General features: G+C 36.9%; 1 protein-coding gene across 5 annotated transcripts in view; it reads left to right on the forward strand.

The window, feature by feature from the left end:
* edil3a (EGF-like repeats and discoidin I-like domains 3a) overlaps positions 1–17,896 on the forward strand; it is a 253,694-nt gene that overhangs the window by 132,092 nt on the left and 103,706 nt on the right. For all 5 annotated transcript variants that reach the window (XM_036598750.1, XM_036598752.1, XM_036598751.1 and 2 more), the window contains one exon: positions 4,655–4,768. In XM_036598750.1, the coding sequence (XP_036454643.1) occupies positions 4,655–4,768 (114 nt within the window). The remainder of the gene's footprint in view (positions 1–4,654; positions 4,769–17,896) is intronic.

Here is a 17,896-nt window from a genome sequence, read left to right on the forward strand (position 1 = left end):
ACCACAGAACAGTTTTCCATTTTGCCTCAGTCCATTTTGAATGAGCTTTGGCCCAAAGAGGATGGCGGCGTTTCTGGATCGTGTTGACATATGGCTTCTTCTTTGCATGATACAGCTTTAACTTGCATACAACGATTTCTCCAGATTCTCTGAATCTTTTGATGATATTATGTACTGCAGATTATGTACTGCAGATGATGGGATATCACAATTTTACGTTGAGGAAAAGTTTTCTGAAATTGCTCCAATTTTTAGACTGTTTTTCACAGAATGGTAAACCTCTGCCCATCTTTGCTTCTGAGAGATTCTGCCTCTCTAAAATGCTCTTTTTATACCCAGTCATGTTTTTATTAGCTGTACTGCTCCTCTAGCTGAATTTATTAGTACCATTTTTGCAGCATTTTGTTGCCCCTGTCCCAACTGTTTTGAGATGCGTTGCTGCCATCAAGTTCAATGAGTTAATGTTTTTCATGAAATGGTAACATGTCTCACTTTCAACATCTGATATGTGTTCTATGTTCTATTGTGAATGAAATATGGGTCTATGAGATTTTCAAATCATTACATTACGTTTTTATTTACATTTATTTACATTTTAGCATCACAAATATTTTGGAATTGGGGTTGTATATTGGCCCTTTAACCTCTTAGTTAAAGCAAGAAACAATTTGTATCATTACCCCACTGCATGCTGCAGATTATGCGTCTTACATAAAGTCCTCAGGCGATAGCAGTTCCTCTCTATGGCTCAGCATTTCCGCAGGCCACTCAGTCAGACAGGGTGTGATTGTTTCTCCCGCCGAAAGCAGCCGCCCGTCTCCACTCAGCCTAATCAAAGGGGAATAAAGCCAGAGGTGTGCTTTTTGATCAGGCTAATTTGTGCTAGAGATTAGCAAAGCGCCGTGGTGGCCTAGCATGGGCTGGAATACCAATAGGACCATCTACACGGATCATGCTTTAGATAAAGGGCCATGCCAGCGTCAGTCTGGCTGCTCTTTTCCACTCATTCATTCCATTTTCTCTCATATCCTTTTCCCTTGATCGCTTTATTGGAGACCGCATGCTGTTCTATCTGCCTTTCGCTCTGATTCTATTTCTCTTTTCTCTTTACTCTCTCTCTCTCTCTCTCTCTCTCTCTCTCTCTCTGGAGATCATACACTTATGAGCTCAGTCTTGCTTGAAGTGGGTTGCTCTTCACTCTCAGCGTCTCTCGCCCTGCTCAGCAATGATGAAGCGAAAAAGCAAGAGATTGCCACTGCAGGCCCATCTCTTATCTAACGCACACTGAACGTGAGATACTCAAGAAGGAATAAAGAAAGAAGGAATAGCAAAAGATAATGTTACTGCTATGAAGGCAAATATCTTATTGCAACTATATAACTAGTATCATCATTACAATGGAGAGATTGAGTTACCTGTGCAACAGAAATGACTCAGAAGAGGAGGACATCAAGCTGAAAGTTTGCAAGGTAGCTACCTGGTTATCTAGGTAACTTACCTCAATTTGATTTGTTTCTACATCCAGGTATGTGTCTTTGATAAAGACAAAAGTTATCTTGTTCAACAACGGAGGTGAGGGTTACATGATTGCCAGCTTGGGTATGTTTATTAGCCCGTTGATCAGTGGCTTGGCTAGCAGTCAGATTGGTTGATGGTTCACGGATTCCCACCGGTTTCATCGTGTCATGTTGTTGTATGATGTACTGCATGCTGGGCATTGTATTGAGTGAACATTGATGAATGAAAACATAATAACCATAAATTCTGTTAAACCAGTGACACTGAGGAATGCAATGCTGCGCTACCAAATGTTATAAAAGACTACTAATAATGTTAATTGCTAGTTTAAGGCCCAAATGTCGCTACCATAAGAAAAGTTGCTCTTCATGTTGTGTGAAATTTGTGAATTTATGACAAATGGATAAATAGAAAACCTACAATGAATGAGGTGAAGCAGATTATATGTGTTAAAAAGCTTTATTGTTGGGAATTCAAGTGTCAGACTCATTGTAACAGTCTAACCACATAGGCATAACCACATAGGCACAAGGGATGATACTAAACTAGTAAAAGAGCAGCAGAAACAAAACAGAGCCCAGAACCATGAGAGAATTTCACAAAGCAAGATTTTTGTCTTAGCCAGATAATTTAAGACCAAAGTTGAGGATTGTCTAGTGTCCCTTAGCTCTTTTCTTAATGGACAGGCTTAACTTTAGGCTTAAGTTATGTGGTTAAACTACAAAATCCTGCTTTGTGAAATATCCCACATAGCTAGACTGTGCTAAACACAATACAGGGCTTCACAATGGTTCACAAAACAAGATTGAAAATGTCATATCTATTGCCTAACTTGCAAACCCCAGTTGCTTTTTACATATCGTGAAAGTTTCATAGTGAATGGACTAATATAAATGGTTTAAAATTACTCTTTTTACATTAACTTCCATTATAAGTTAAGAATGTTTTTTTTTCTTCTTCTAAAAAAAAAAAGTTACCATTTTGGAGTAATTAAGTTTTGTTCAAACAGTGACAATATGCTAAATAATATGCAAGAAAGGTAGTATGAAGGTAGTATATATGAATACTAAGGTAAATGGAGCTGGAATGAGGCAGATATAATCACTAGATACAGGTGATGGGCAGAGCTGGATTAAGCATGGAAACCAAAACAAAAACAAAAGCACATGGCTGGAAGACCCTGGGTGTCACAGCATGAATCCAAGAGGAGAAGCTTGTGACAAAGCCTTTCAAAAAAAAAAAGAAAAGCTAACATTTAACCCCCTCTTTTCAATGAAGTTCTCATTTGGGAGATAGATGCTTTCTTTTGATAACAATGGCAAAACTGCAATTTGCTAATACTATGGGTTCTGCACTCAGCTTCATGTTAATCTAAGCAATTCCCTTGGTATAAAATATAATTTTAAATAATGATTTGATAGTTTTCTTTCCATACTATTGGTAAAAGCACATATTGAAAATTTGCTAGTGGTTTAAAATGCTTCAGCACCCAAAAAACTTTTGAGTGCTGATGAGTGACATACAAGAGAATAGCATGTAGGGTATGGGGTTATTCCCAATGTAGGCAGTGTCAGCTATACCTTTAGATCTGAGGTTACTGCAAAGAAAATGGCAAGATCCAAATACACTATATGTCCAAATGTTTGTGGACACCCCTTCTTGTCAGTGAATTCAGCTGCTTTAAGGTGCATCCACTGTTGACACAGGAGTTCAATTACAGAGACAGCTTGTATAATATCCACAGACAAGCACTGACCAATAAAATGGGACACTTTTTAGCAACCACACATGAGGTCATCATGCCCAATGCCAAACATGGGCTTGAGGGGTATAAAGCCCCCAGCATTGGGCTGTGGGACAGTGGAACTATGTTCCCTGGAGTGATGAAGCTCCATCCAATACTTTTGGGATGAGTTGGACTTACCAAAACCTAACATCAGTACCTGACCTGACTAATGCTCTTGTGGCATGAGCAAATGTCCACAAACTTTTGGCCATATAGTGTAGCTTTCTGTTGAGTTTTGTCACTGTCAGGACAAAACGTCTTATCTCCATTTTGGCAATGTGGTTGTTTTTGCCTAAATTTAAACAACCAGCTGCTCCTTAAATTGTGTGAAAATTTTGTAGTGAACCAACAAATACAAATGTCACTGAAAAAAATCTTTTTACATTAACTTCTGATTTAAATTAAGTATATTTTTTCTTCTCCTGAAAAGTTATAATTTTGGAAATAGAAGGTTTTGTTCAGACAGCCATGATATAATAAATAATATGCAATGATTTGTGTCTCCAAACAGTGCCCTGTATGATGGCTAATCATAAGGTCATATTATAGGACTATATCAGAGATTTTTGTTTTTATATATATCATTGAAACACAACAGTGTCTACTATACTGCATAATATCTGTTGAAACAGGAATAGCTCAGAGCACAGTTTTGTATGCCTTCACCTTTATTTATACTGACCTCTGTCCTGCTTTCTGACCCTAAGGCTTTTGCCAGGTGTGAAACATTGCACATTGTCCTCTTCGTCTGCTTTCTATGTGACCTCCACCTGTGCATATCTTAAGTGTGGATTCTTCACCTGTTTTTATACACCTTTAATTGCTTTTGTCAATGTAATTCAGAAATGTGAAAAATATCTCAGTACATAGTTTATTCATTAAGCGTCTTTATAAACATGCTTTCACTCTCTGAAATGTATCTACACCGCAAGATGAAACCAAGAGCAAAAGATTTCTCCACTACCTCAAGTTAAAGTAACAGTTTGGTGAAGAATTCACAGTTTTACCCTGACCTTTAGTCCATTTTGTTTTACCCTTTTGTGTGTTTCTGATGTGATTCCACGCTTACATCTCTATCACGTAACTCATTCATCAAGAACTTTTCAGAGAAGCCATGATATTGCTCTTCTCATCAATAGGCGCGAACTTTTGTGCATCTGTTGTCTTAATTTAATTTGATGAAGTAGTTTACTCCTTCCATCTGGGGAAAAGTGAATATCAAATAACAAACAGGCCAAGCTCAATAAATGCTCCCCTCCAGTGCATTTAAATTAGAGAGATGGGCCGCTAATTGCCTCTGTTGCCGATTCTAGGCAATGATCGAGCTTTGTGTGCATGTGTGTTTTGCAGATGTTAATGAATGCGAAAGAGATCCATGTAAAAATGGAGGGATCTGCACCGATCTGGTGGCTAACTACTCCTGCGAATGCCCGGGGGAGTACATGGGAAGAAACTGCCAACATAGTAAGTATAAAAGTTTTTTTGTACAAAATATTAATTTGCTGGAACACTTTTCTTCACCAAACTTAAGTTTGTCTTTGTTGATATTGTATCATTAGTCTATGGTTTTGGGTGCACTGTGACATGCTGACTCGATCATGATTAGCAAGGCTAACCTAGCTAGCACATAGCAATGTAGTCTATTCTGAAGTAATAGGTATACTGGAACTAACTGACTTGACCATGGCTAGTAAGACTAGCCTAGCTAGCACATAGCAGTGTAGTCTAGTCTGAAGTAATGGGTATACTGGGACTAGCTGCTAGAAAAAACAATACAGACCAGCTACTCACCAGCCAAACCAGCATATCATTGTTGTCAGAAGAAAACCTCGTATCTCTAAAATGATAACTTTACAGGAGAAGGAAAAAACCTACTTTACTTTTAATGTAAGTCAGTGGAACCAGACTTTTTTCCAAGTCATTTTGGGCCAGTTGTTTTGGTCCATTCATCATGGAATTTACATACAGTGTAAAGGCATTTTCAAATTATGTCAAAAACTGAAAAAACAACAAAAATGGAGATACAAGGTTTTCTTCCAACAGCAGCGATATGTTGTGTTTTGGATGAAGATATGCTGGTCATACCATCCTCATAATACCATATTCCAAAAGCAAATGCATTTCTCTTTGCTGAATGGAATATATTGGGGGAAAAAAAGAAAAAAATAAATATAAAACATCCTGTAAAACATTCTGTTTTTTTCCTCATTTTACTGCAAACTTATGGCTTATTTGCTTATTTTAACACGTTGTGGAAAAAAATTGACAAACAAAAAACAAAATGTAGCCTGTGCAAAAGTTGTGGCACATTTAGATTTTATGTTTCTTTTTTTCCAATCTGTTAAACCTAGCAAATAAACAGAACTTGCCATGTTTAAGAATTTATCCATCCAAACTTTTGCATACAACTGTACATTTGCATATTACTTAGACTACACAGCGAGATTGTTTAGCACATTTGCAAGAACATTTCAAAGACATTCAGTTCAGTTAAAGAGTGAACAAACTCGCAGTCTTTCACACACACACACACACACATTCCAGTGGAGCTGCCATTCCACATTGAACAAACAGGACTCATCTGTCATTTAGCCTTTGGTGCCACTCTTGTTGATGGTCATATCAAGGCAAGCTTACTTGACGGCTACATTACATGCTGCTATTTTTGTACAATCCAACTGAAGTGGTAGCATGAAATAAAAAATAAATAAAAAATCTGAGAAGGTTTTAACATGTTCAAAGGCATTAATGACAAGCCTTTGCCTTTTAATCATCACATTTGGGCTATGCTATGCGTATCCATTGTGCTATTTGCTATATTTAGAGAGATGGGGATAGGGGAACAAAGAGAGAGTGAGGAAGTGAGAAAGATAGCTTAAGAGAGAGAGAGAGAAAGAGACAGAGAGAGAGAGAGAGATAAATGTCCTCTCCCCCAGAAGAAATGTCTTATCACAACGAATCAGAGAGGATATTAGTTTTCTGGAACTTATTTGAGATAGCACCAAGCATTTATTAAATAAGAGACAAGGCGTCTACATCTGCCATCAAGATTTGCCATTATTACTATACAGATTGAGAACAATTTAATTTTGCCTTTAGAACAGCAGCTAACGGTACACAGTTCATCACCCCCGTTCAATAAACACATTCAAGCCTTTACCGAATGTTACCATGGCATTATCGCGTTCGGATCGCGCATGCATATTCATGAAGAGCTTTAACACCTTGTGTTGGAAACTCTCGAGGAGAGGTAGCACCTGCTCAGGATGGGGTTGACCTAAGCCCTGTCAGGGAGCTGTGCTCTCCGCACTGCTAAAATCGATCGCGGCTAAATTCCAGCAGCCAATTTGACTGGCACTTTCTCTCTCCCGGTTTCACCTCTTTTGTCATGTGAAATCTCTGCCACCTGCTCCGCTCTCTATAGCTGCCTGGCACTCCGAATCACTTGCATGGTGCAATTCCAAATCCCTCACTTCTTTGTTCGAGAGCGAAGGCGACGCGGCTTCCTCTTGAGAATGAAATATGCAAATTTCAGGGTAGAATAGAGCCCATGTGCAAGTAGTATTTCGAGGCAGTACCCAGGGAGTCTCGCTATAGCTTATGCTCAACTGAGTTGGAGCCATTCGAAACAGTCCGACTTGCAAACAAACGGATCTTGAATAAATGAATCGGCAATGCAGGGCTCCATAGGAAAACATGCGGTAGATCCCTTTATCACAACACACCATTTTTTGCTTTCCTCTAGCTGTTAAAAGTACACTGTAAAAAAGAAAATAAATTATATATAAAGAAAATGTACACTATTAAATATTTATTTTAATAGTTTTTGTCATTATTATTATGGCAAAATACACTATGTCAGAATAAATATTTGAACTAAAAAATAACTGTAATTTTACAGATATTTACCATCAATGAGAAAACATATTTTTACTCTTAATTAAGGTGTTTTGTCAGCAAACCCTGCTGCTGGACTTTTTATCATTTTACACTGTATGTTGGGGTGGAGCAATAAGCAATTTTGAAATCTCTATAAATGTGGACACATTAACCATCAACATTAATCCTCTAATTATTCAACACCACCAAAATTTCACAGTGTAATGTTTAGCATGTCTATAACAGTTTCCATCTTCACCAGAGGAGGTGACAAAGCTTTAGTCACAAAGACTAAACATTCAGCCTAAATTGATGCCAATGTGAATCAACAATCATGGCACATTTCCCTGTCAGTCCCTTCTGTACTGTAAAGCATTTTGGAGGTAAACACTTTCTTAGGGGAATGGGGTCTCTGAGATCTCTTTCACAGAGGAGAAACATAATATTGTTGGTTAACAGTACTTTACTCCACCCACTGGTGCATGGTGACATAATCAAGAAACAAAAGACATTTTGGAGGTGGGCAAAAGTCGTCACATTTTGATGGAAGATTATGAGAAAACAAGACTTTTGTCTTTTAACTGATATGAGGTTATGTTTAAATTAGATGATAAGATCAATCATGTTTAATATGACCAGGGCACTGGTGGCCGTTTTTGAAAGTAATGATTGTATAAAGTCTCCTACACCAAAGATATTGCATTGTCACTGTAAGTTAAAACAGAGAGGCTTTGTGAATGAAGATGCACCGCATATACACTGAGCTGTAGAAAGAAACTGGCAGTGTGTGTGGTGTGAGCGATGAAGAACGTGATTCTTTTTTTAATTCAGTGTTCATATTAGCAGGTCAGAGCTTTCACAGTGAAGCACTCAGTATTTAGAGAAAAGGTGTTGAGCCTGATTTTTATGAATTATGAACGTAGAAATAAACTATGCAAATCAATTAAACTGAAACAGAAAACCAAAGAAAAAACTTCAAAAATGAAATTATTCAATTCATGGCCATTATTAAATGAAACACTATTTCATGCTGTGTGCACAGATCTCTCCCAGTAGGTTTACTAAGCTTGAAACAGTTTTCTAATCACAAGTCAAAAAGCTGTTGTGGGTGACCAAATGTATCATGCTCTTTTACAAATGATTTTTTATTGAGTGAATAATGATTTGACTACTCATTCATTTGAAAAAAGAATGTCTGTAGAACTTGCTTGCTGGACTGATCTGCAGCGCAACAATCTGAGTGAATGACCAACATGTGGCAGCCAAACCCACCACCTTTCACTATCAACATTATGCAATTACTGTCTTTCTACACTATAAAACAGCCTTTAGTTTGTCAGAAAAAGTCTGTCACTTGAAGCAGACCATTCAGTTACTTTTTATGTGAACATTTTTTACTTATTATTGCCTTTTTTCAGTTTATAAACAGACATGTCTGTTCATTTAGAAGTGTTTTGTGAAACAGTTGTCAGGTTTTTAAAAACACCCCCAATAAAACTCCAATTGCATCAACCAAACACAGATAGTCAGCAATGTTGTGTTCTCCTGTGCGTTTGGAAGCTGTCATGCATAGTAATGTGTGTGTATATATATATATACACACACACACACACACACACACTGTGGGGAAATCAGAGTAGTGTCACAGGGGTTTCCAATCCCAGTAACACAGAGGTTCCCAATCCTCAGGAGTTCCAAATAATAGTATCAAATAGGTTTCCAAATCCCAGTATCCCCATCACAGGGATTTCTAATCCTAGTATCTCAGGAGTTCCCAATCCCAATATCACAGGGATTCCCAATCCAAGTATCTCAAAGGTTTCCATACACAGTATCACAAAGGTTCCTAATCCCAGTATCACAGCAGTATTTAAATCCTAGTAAGACAGGGGTTCCAAATCCAGGTATCACAGTAGTTTACAAACCCAGCATTACAGGGTTTTCCAATCCAGCTATCAGAGTGGTTTCCATTTCCATTATCACAGGGCCTCCCAATTACAGTATCACAGGGTTTCCCAATCCCAGTGCTGTTGACTCCATGCTTTCCACATTTTTGTGTTTTGCATTCATTGGTTCATGAGTTGAATCAGGTGTGTAAAATGAGACAAAACACAAAAATGTGAACTGGGGATTATCACAACATGCTGATTAGACAAATAGTATATTTCAGAGATTTTTTGCCTAGTTTTACATTTGAATTGCTGAATTGGCCCCCTGATGTAGGTCCCCCCTCTTGTCAGACCAGAGACATGAACTAATAAGGTAAAAAAAACAGTCAGTATCGATTTCAAAATGACTTTAAGAAAGGACAGTACTGTCATACTTCAAATGGCATTTTTACCAGCATATAAGCATGTTGATAATTACTGATAAACTGATAATTAGTCCTAGTTTTGCTTTGGATTTTTTTTTTCTGTGTAAGTATCTAATTATTGCTATAATAATGCTAATTTTAGCTAGATATGGGATTTAGTCTCTATGATGTGGTGTAGGATGTGTGGTGTCATTATTTTGACACTATTATTAGAGGAGGCTGTTAGCGTATTGAAAGAATAGTTTTTGAAAGAATAGCTGTTTGTACTTTTGAAAAACTAAAACTAAACTTTTGTTAGGATTTTTTAACTCTTTAAAAAATATTTAAGATGCAATATATGGGCAGTTTTAGAACTCTGTTTCATTTTATTTAAAAATACAGTATAATGTCATTGCATACATAAAAATGACAGTATGAGTGCTCCAGATAATAATTACAGCAACTACATGGCAACTTACAGTCAAGCAGCTTAGTTACTGTAAATTTACAAGTTTCATTTTTTTTTTTTCATTTTAAAAATGTCATTTAATGAAAATCTATGAATGAATACATTTTCACCAGATCCATGATGCCAGGATGACCATACATATGAAATACTAAAATGCCAGCATGCATGTGCTTGTGGACCACTATAAGAAGTGGTAATCTAAGCTTCAGCACCATTAAAGTTCTGAGATTGAAAACACTTAAACATTTGAATGTGTTGTATTAAACCAGACCTAACTATTGACCCTTTTTAACTCAGTGACCCATTAAAGAGTTCTTTTAAATTGAACACACCTCTGGGTGCTTCTGGACAGGTGTCACTGCTGCAGGTGTTTGGCAAATCAGCAGCAGCCTGCAGATAGAAACCTTTTCTCCACAAAGAAAATGTCACTACAATTTTCTTTGACATTTACTGTAGAGAAGCGCGACATGAATATATTGTCAGAATGTTTGCATATTTGTGATTGTTCTTCAATGACAGTGTTTGAAATGGAATAGTCTGTATGTTTTACCCCGATGTTGAGAATTCAATTCATATTTCATTTGCCATTACACTGCATGAGTTACGGCTCGCTGGATTGAATATCAATAAACTTCACATTATTGACACAGTGTGCACGTGGTTAGAAATAATTAGCAAAAAGTGAGAAGGAAACATAAGGCGCAATGAAGAAGCACCAAAATTGCATGCAGTCTTGTTTGTTATGCATGCCCATCAGTTTTGCTGTTTGACGGAAAATGTAGATTTTGCCTTCAAGTTGTGACAGCTCATTTAGCCTAGTCAATGAATCATCTTAGTCTTACTTAGTTTACTTCTTACCACTTTCAGTATAGAATGGCTTAGACTATATTGCTGTTGTTGGAAGAAAGCCTCATATTTCCAAAATGGTAACTTTACAGGAGAAGGAAAAAACCTACTTTACTTTTAATGTCAATGGAAGTCAGTGGAACCAGACATTTTTCCAAATCATTTTGGGCCTGTTCTTTTGGTCCATTCATCATGAAATTTACACAAAGGACAACTGGCATTTTCAAACCATGTCAAGAACTGAAAAATGACAAAAATGGAGATACAAGGTTTTCTTCCAACAGCAGCAATATGCAGCATGTCATGCACATCCAGAAACATTTCATATAATCATCATCATGTAAAAGATACTAAAATATACTGATTGTACCCAAAATCTCCTGACATTATGGCCACTCCAGATGCATCTTAACTTTTTTTAGCCATCATCTCAGGCTCTGTTTGAATATGTTTTCAAAATTTTCCAGGACTGAGTAGCTCCTCCCTTTCCATTTTGGACTGCAACTTGGGATAACAATGTCCATCAACAATGCAATTAACCAAGTCAATGTATTCTGAGTACTACACATTATACACTCAAAAAATAAGCAGAGTTTGTGTTTAACCCTTTAAAATCCCAGGCATATTACATACTAAGGCTTATTATTGAGTAACTGTGGGGGTTTCAATGCAAATTGCTTGAGCTAATCTCAGGTTATAGAAGTGTGTAATAAAACTTTGGGCCTGCCTGCAGACCCTGGCCATTTAAGGGGTTGATATACAATTCTGACAGAAAAATCTTGCAAAGCTATGGGCAATAGATATAAGACTTCATGAATGTCTATTGTGATCTAGCCTAGATTTCTCTAACTGCAATAAATGTGCAATAAAAATAGATAAATGTAAAGGACTACATGAATGTGCAGTGAAGTAGCTAAAAGGGTGACACGTTATTTTGAGTGCTCCTTTGTAGGTGAAATAAACACTGACGAGACTCTCAGTAACATAACAACATATCAACAATATAGCAGCAGTGAATACATTCAGTAGATTATAAAGAGACTTTTAATTTACTGCATATATACAATTTGTTTATAATCTGCTCAAATTAGCTGTTTTTCACTTTGTGTGGAGGGTCCAAGTTCATATCTGTAGATTTTAACCTGACAGGTCACTGAACATGTAACAGGTCTAATACAGACCATCTCAACATCCTCAACAAGCTGTTATAGACATATAGAATAAGGGCCAGGATCAGGGTTAGGTTTTGGGTAAGTTTGGGTAAAGTTATACTAAATTGAAGTAGCATATAAAGTCTACTTCACGTAACATATTAACAATACATCTACTTAATATAAGTAATGTATCAGCAATACATTTTCAAGATATTTACCTCATGGATTCAGATGTTGCACTACTGCTACTTTACTAATATGTTATTGATATGTTACTGATACTCCATTAAGAGTTTATTAATCATCTACAAAGGACCACTCCAAATAAAGTGTTACTGCTGAAAGCAGCTAAGGCCTGCTGACTATCCTAAAAGCTGTCTGCATGACCACTGTGAGAGTTTTTTGGGTGACTGTTTGCATTGTTTAGAACGAGGTTGAAGAAACTCAGAAGTAAGTGGAGAAAGCTTTCATCAGCTCAGGTCGAGGTGTGTCTGCACGTGTGAATAAGAGACACAGAGAGAAAGTTCCTGTGAGAAAACATCAAGTGTTCCTGTGAATAGAGATGTTCTTGTGAAAACCCCATAGGTGTCCCTCCATGCTTCATACAAATTAGCCATTGCCTAACTTCTCACATTATTCACATTATCACTGGTTCTCATTAAATGCAAATGCAATCTCTAGGAAGACTTCTTTGAGAGAAGTTTTGATCCTTTTTTTTTACTTTTGAGTGGACAACAGATAATCAAAACAATCATTTTACCCTAGTTGTTTGTCCTTGATTGCATGCTTTTCTCAGATGCATTGAAAAATTGTGTAGAAGAATTTCCCTGACTTTTCCATACTCTACTTGTAAGGGCCATGGATATCGGATTGAATATACAGAGATTTGATCAACATTCAAATCTCATCTCAAACATCTCAGCTAATCTCCACAGTTAATAACAATCTCCATATCTTGAAAGGTGGATGAATTTCTCTGGTTTTCACTGTCAACTGTACTAAAGAACTGTTCAAAATAATGGAATCACTGTTGAAAAGTTCAACCAAAAAGTTTAAGTTCAATCAATTTTGTCAGTATTAAATATGAAACTAATCTGATTAAAGATAAATGTGTAAAGTGAATTCAGTATGCTGTGCAATTTCAAATATATATCAGGAAGCTGTAAAATGAGAAATTTAAGCTGTGTCCAGAGTAGTGGCATCAAAGTTAACATGTTAATGTGATAAATTTTGAATGCCTTTAGTGCATTTTCCTGGTTTCAGCCTTCAAATTGTCATTCCAGTCAGAAGCCCAGCTAGTTATTTCTAGCTACTGCTATTTTCTCTCTGAAATACATTTAGCCTTAAATGAAAAAGAAAAAAAAAAATCTTCATGGGGTCATTTTTTTTGTGCAGAAAAGACAAATGTGATCAATCATGATTAACCTACCAAAATAATGTGATTAATCAGGATTATGTTTGGTCATATCATTAATCACTTGACAGCCCTAGTCCAGAAGGATGAACAGATCTGTGGATGGTTCTAAAGTCACAGGGAATGTTGGGAATCGAGGATGAATTTACAATGAAATTAACATCCTGAATGCCTCATAATGGAAATTATTGGTGATTACATCTTGTGGAAAAAAAAAATTAATTAGGAAAAAATATTGTTAATGAATTATTAGGCTACAGTACATAATTTTCTGTATGTATTAACAAAAATGATGAAATATCTAATAGAACTTCCAAAGGTACCTTGTTATACTTATTATTTTTTAATCCACAATATATACATTATCAATGTATATACAATTAAACTAATTAGTAGTGTAGTCACAGGAAAAACATCTGGGTGGCTCTGGTCAAATTCCATGATTTTGTTGATTGTACACAAATATGTACACATCCTCTACAAAGAGCACACATCTGCATATTTTAATGCACAATTACTGTTTATTTGCTGGTTAAACATAATGGGTAAAAGTAATAAAAAATGTGCACTAAATTTATAGAAAAATGCCCTATTTAAGTTCCCCATAGAGGATGTGTTAAATTATTTTCACTTAGCAAATCAACAAAACATGTCAATTTGACCAGGGGTGTTCAAACGACTAGATTTGGAAGGGATTTTTGAATAGTGGTGTAGATGCTGTATTAAATTCTCTAATTTTTTCAACACAGGTTCTTGTGTTATTCTAGTTCAGCCCTGCTGCTTTACTGCTTTTCCCATTATGTTGAGTTTTTGCTGGTTTGTAAGAGAGGCATGTAAAATAGAAAATTAGATAAATAAATAGATCCTGTGACCTAAAATTACCCTAATGTGTTAAAAATGCTACAAAATAAAACTAAATGTGTGCATAACTTCATTACTTTCCCTGCCAAAAATTATATATATATATAGCATACGGTTTTGCTAATATTTGCAAAATTTTATAGATAATTGGAATTTCCATCAACTATATCATCACTTCAAAGCATTAAAATGTACATGTTTGCAAGCCTGTCTGTTGTAACTGTAAGCCTTTTTTCAAACGCACCTTCTTCTTCTGTGAAAATCTTCCTTCTTTGCTCTTGCACAGCACATTGAGCTGGGTGACGATGTTAAATTGCAGATTCTGTAGGCCTGCTGGGGGAAGGATTTAGCTGTAGCTGTGCTGTCTTGGGGGACGGCCACTGTCTAGACCTCAGACGTATGCGTCAAGGTCAGCTTGAGACCACCGCATGCAGCTGCTTTGATGTGTCGCTAGCAGGCGGCTAGCTAAATACACCAGATCATCATAGCCGGAGAGAAACGTCACCCTGGAGTCTCAGCTCCTGCCAGACAGAATATAAATCACAGTTAGAGAGTGAAGTCCACTCATGGCTCTTAAGTGGTCTCCCCTTGCTTTGACTGGGATGAATCCTGTCTAAAAGGCCTGAGCCATAGTTGCGATCTCTATCACAGCGTGCAGTATTTCATGAGCTATATTTGGGTTTAAACCATTTAAATACCACAGCATGACCATGTTATAATTGCACTTCACTTCAAATTCTACTAGAGCAAGGTGGGTATTTAGGGCAATGGAAGTGCTGTTGGATTAGCCGTGGAGGAATCACTCGAGTTAGCATTCAAGTGTATAATGTTTAGCGCCATCTCCGCGCTGGACTATACTTAGAAACTCAGCTTAATAGAGCGTGTTTAAAGACAAGTATGCAGGCATAAAATGGTAAGCACTCCTCGGAGCTTCCGAAACTAATCTCTTTGATGTTCAGATTTAACATGCAGTACAGAGGGAAGAAAGAAGAATGGGAGGGAGGATTAGCTCATGGAAAAAAACACAATCTTGGATATTGTTTTGACATTGCTGAACTCTGAAGCCACGGATTCGATGTAAAGACAAAGCTCGGCGAGAGTGTGTCGTGAATATAGGTGTCATAAGTTTATCCCGTGACATTACTTTACTTTGATTCCTCACAAATCCAACTTTTGATTGAAGGATAAAAAGGGATGAGCCACAACAGAAACACATCTGATTCCTGCGAGCAGCGCAGAGCGATTGAGATGAATCTGCGGTGAGCTGCTGAGTGCCTCGCCTTGGTAAATATTAGCATTCAGCACCTGCCGTGTGGGGAAAGCAGGGAAATGTCAAGCCACAAATTGAATAGAAGATGTATATCAACAAAATGCCTTATGTGCGGCCCCAAACAATTGGAGCACAGCAAGGCAAGGCAAAAGTGTTTCCCTTTTTTTTTGGAAATAGCAGATGCTAAAAATGCTAATGGATATGGATGTTCAGGGTTCGACCCCACAAGAGCATTCCAGATGTCCTTTCAAATTAGAAGTGGTAGTATGTTGTATGATGACTTTTGTCCATTTGTAATCGGCAATACCTGGAAGATTTTGAGACTAATGACCACCTGAACCATCCTCGTATAAATCCTCCATCTGTCATGTCTGGTTTTACCTTTCTAATGGAACGTTAAGATTCCTTGGAAGTGGTCATAGTACCATAAAACCCTCATCCCACTATACTTTCAGGGCCACAGGTAGTAAGCCCTTTGATTCTGTTTCAAGTGCAAATATGATGCATTCTCCTTATGTGTTGTGACGTATGAGACTAATCAAGCTGTTTATGCTCCATGAAGATGGAAAAAATGCAAAAATTTCTGTCTTTCCTACGTATTTGAGGCATCATGCAAAAAAAGGGTGGAGATATTGGACATGTGACTGTAATAAAGAATGTACGATGTGGCATTCTCTTCAACTCTTAAAGCCAGGCAAAAATTAGTGGTAGCATCTCAAAAAATGTTATTATGAGACTTTGTTTAACAATGGCTACAGCTGTAGCAGCCAGACTAAAGCACAGGCCTCAAACATGTGCACAAAGAATGTTCACCAAAAATTAACACTATTTCAACTGTGAGGGGAAAATATACAGCACTGCACAAAAGTCAGAGATCACCCTTTGTTTGTTTAATTTCCCATCAAAACAGCTATTATGTATATGTCTTCAAATTTCAGGTGATTTCTGAGAAGAATAAACATCAGATAATCCTCTTGCATAAAAAAGGGAGGAAAGCAAACAGAAAATCTGTGAAAAAATTGTACTGAGAAAATGGGATTCCCAACAACTTTGCAAGACCACAAATACTTTCACTGTCAGATAAATACATAAAGCTACTTAAAGCTTTCATATCTGAAGAAAAAAAAAATGCAAATGAAACAAAGAAGCTGTTGATGTTCTCGGACTGAATGGACCGACTGCTCCAGAATCCAGACCTTGTGATCATTGAATGGGTTTGGGATTACTTGGACTGTGAGAAGCAGAAAATGCAACCAGCTTCTAAGACTGAACTTTAGAGGTGTGGAAAAATATCCCTGCAGATTTCTTTGAAAAACCGAAAGCAAGTCTGCGTTAAAGAATGGAAGCTGTGATAAAGGCAAAGGTGGACGCATTAAATACTGAGTAATTTGATATTATATGTAGTTGTTGACGTTCATCTGTTAAATATGCTCTCTGATTCTTTCTTGATCCTGAAAAATGAATAACTTGTCTGTTTTAGCTGTTTTGACTGTAAATCAAACAAATATAGAGTGATGTTTGATGTTTGCAGTAGGTTTAGTGCAGCTGCTATATGTCCTATATGTGTAAATATTCTATATTATTGTTTTCTAAATTTGGAGTAACATTTTGGACTGCACCTTCTCATTCACATACATCTGACCCTGGTCAGAAAGTGGTAGGGAAATGTTTGGCCCAGCAGCACTAGCTAGGTTTCCATGTATTTTTATGTATATAATGCAATATTGAATAAAAAAGCCTTGATGAATACAACAAATAGGGGATAAAATTGGCAAAATTCACATGAAAGTTTGCACACTCCCTTCAGATGGATAATTTTTTGCTGATAAAAAAAGATGTGTCATGATGGAAATGCATTTCCCAAATAAATGATGTAAATACAAGTATGACGGAATAATTTGACTAATCAGGTCTTTCCATTTTCGTCAAGCAGTAGCTATGAAACTTGACTGAAGGCATCAGGTAACAATGGAGTAATGGAGGAAAGCCAACAAAAACCATAACAGCCACGTAATGGGGCTGCAGCCAATTAATGGCCATTTTCTTGAGCCATTTGCCAGTAGTTTTGCTCTCCTCACTGTAGTGATGTAAAAGACAGTCATAAAATTAAACAAAAAAGCAATCAGAAGTTGGTGAACAAGATTTCCTGCTCCACATTTCTCAGAAGTGTTTTTACAGGTGTTACATAAAAAGTTTGAGTCTTTTGTACAGAGCTAGTGGAAACTAATTCACATCATTTTGAGATATTTCACTTAATTGCTTCAAAAGAATTCAACAGCTGAATGGAAGGCTGACCACGGAGGGGCTTTCAAACAAACCTTCATGTATGCAAACACTTAAAGAATGTACTCCCCAGGAAAGTTCTTTCATACTTTTAGTAAAATCATCTCTTTTCCATGTTAACTC

The sequence above is a fragment of the Colossoma macropomum genome, unplaced genomic scaffold, assembly GCF_904425465.1.
Source record: "Colossoma macropomum unplaced genomic scaffold, Colossoma_macropomum, whole genome shotgun sequence".
Classification (NCBI taxonomy): Eukaryota; Metazoa; Chordata; class Actinopteri; order Characiformes; family Serrasalmidae; genus Colossoma; species Colossoma macropomum.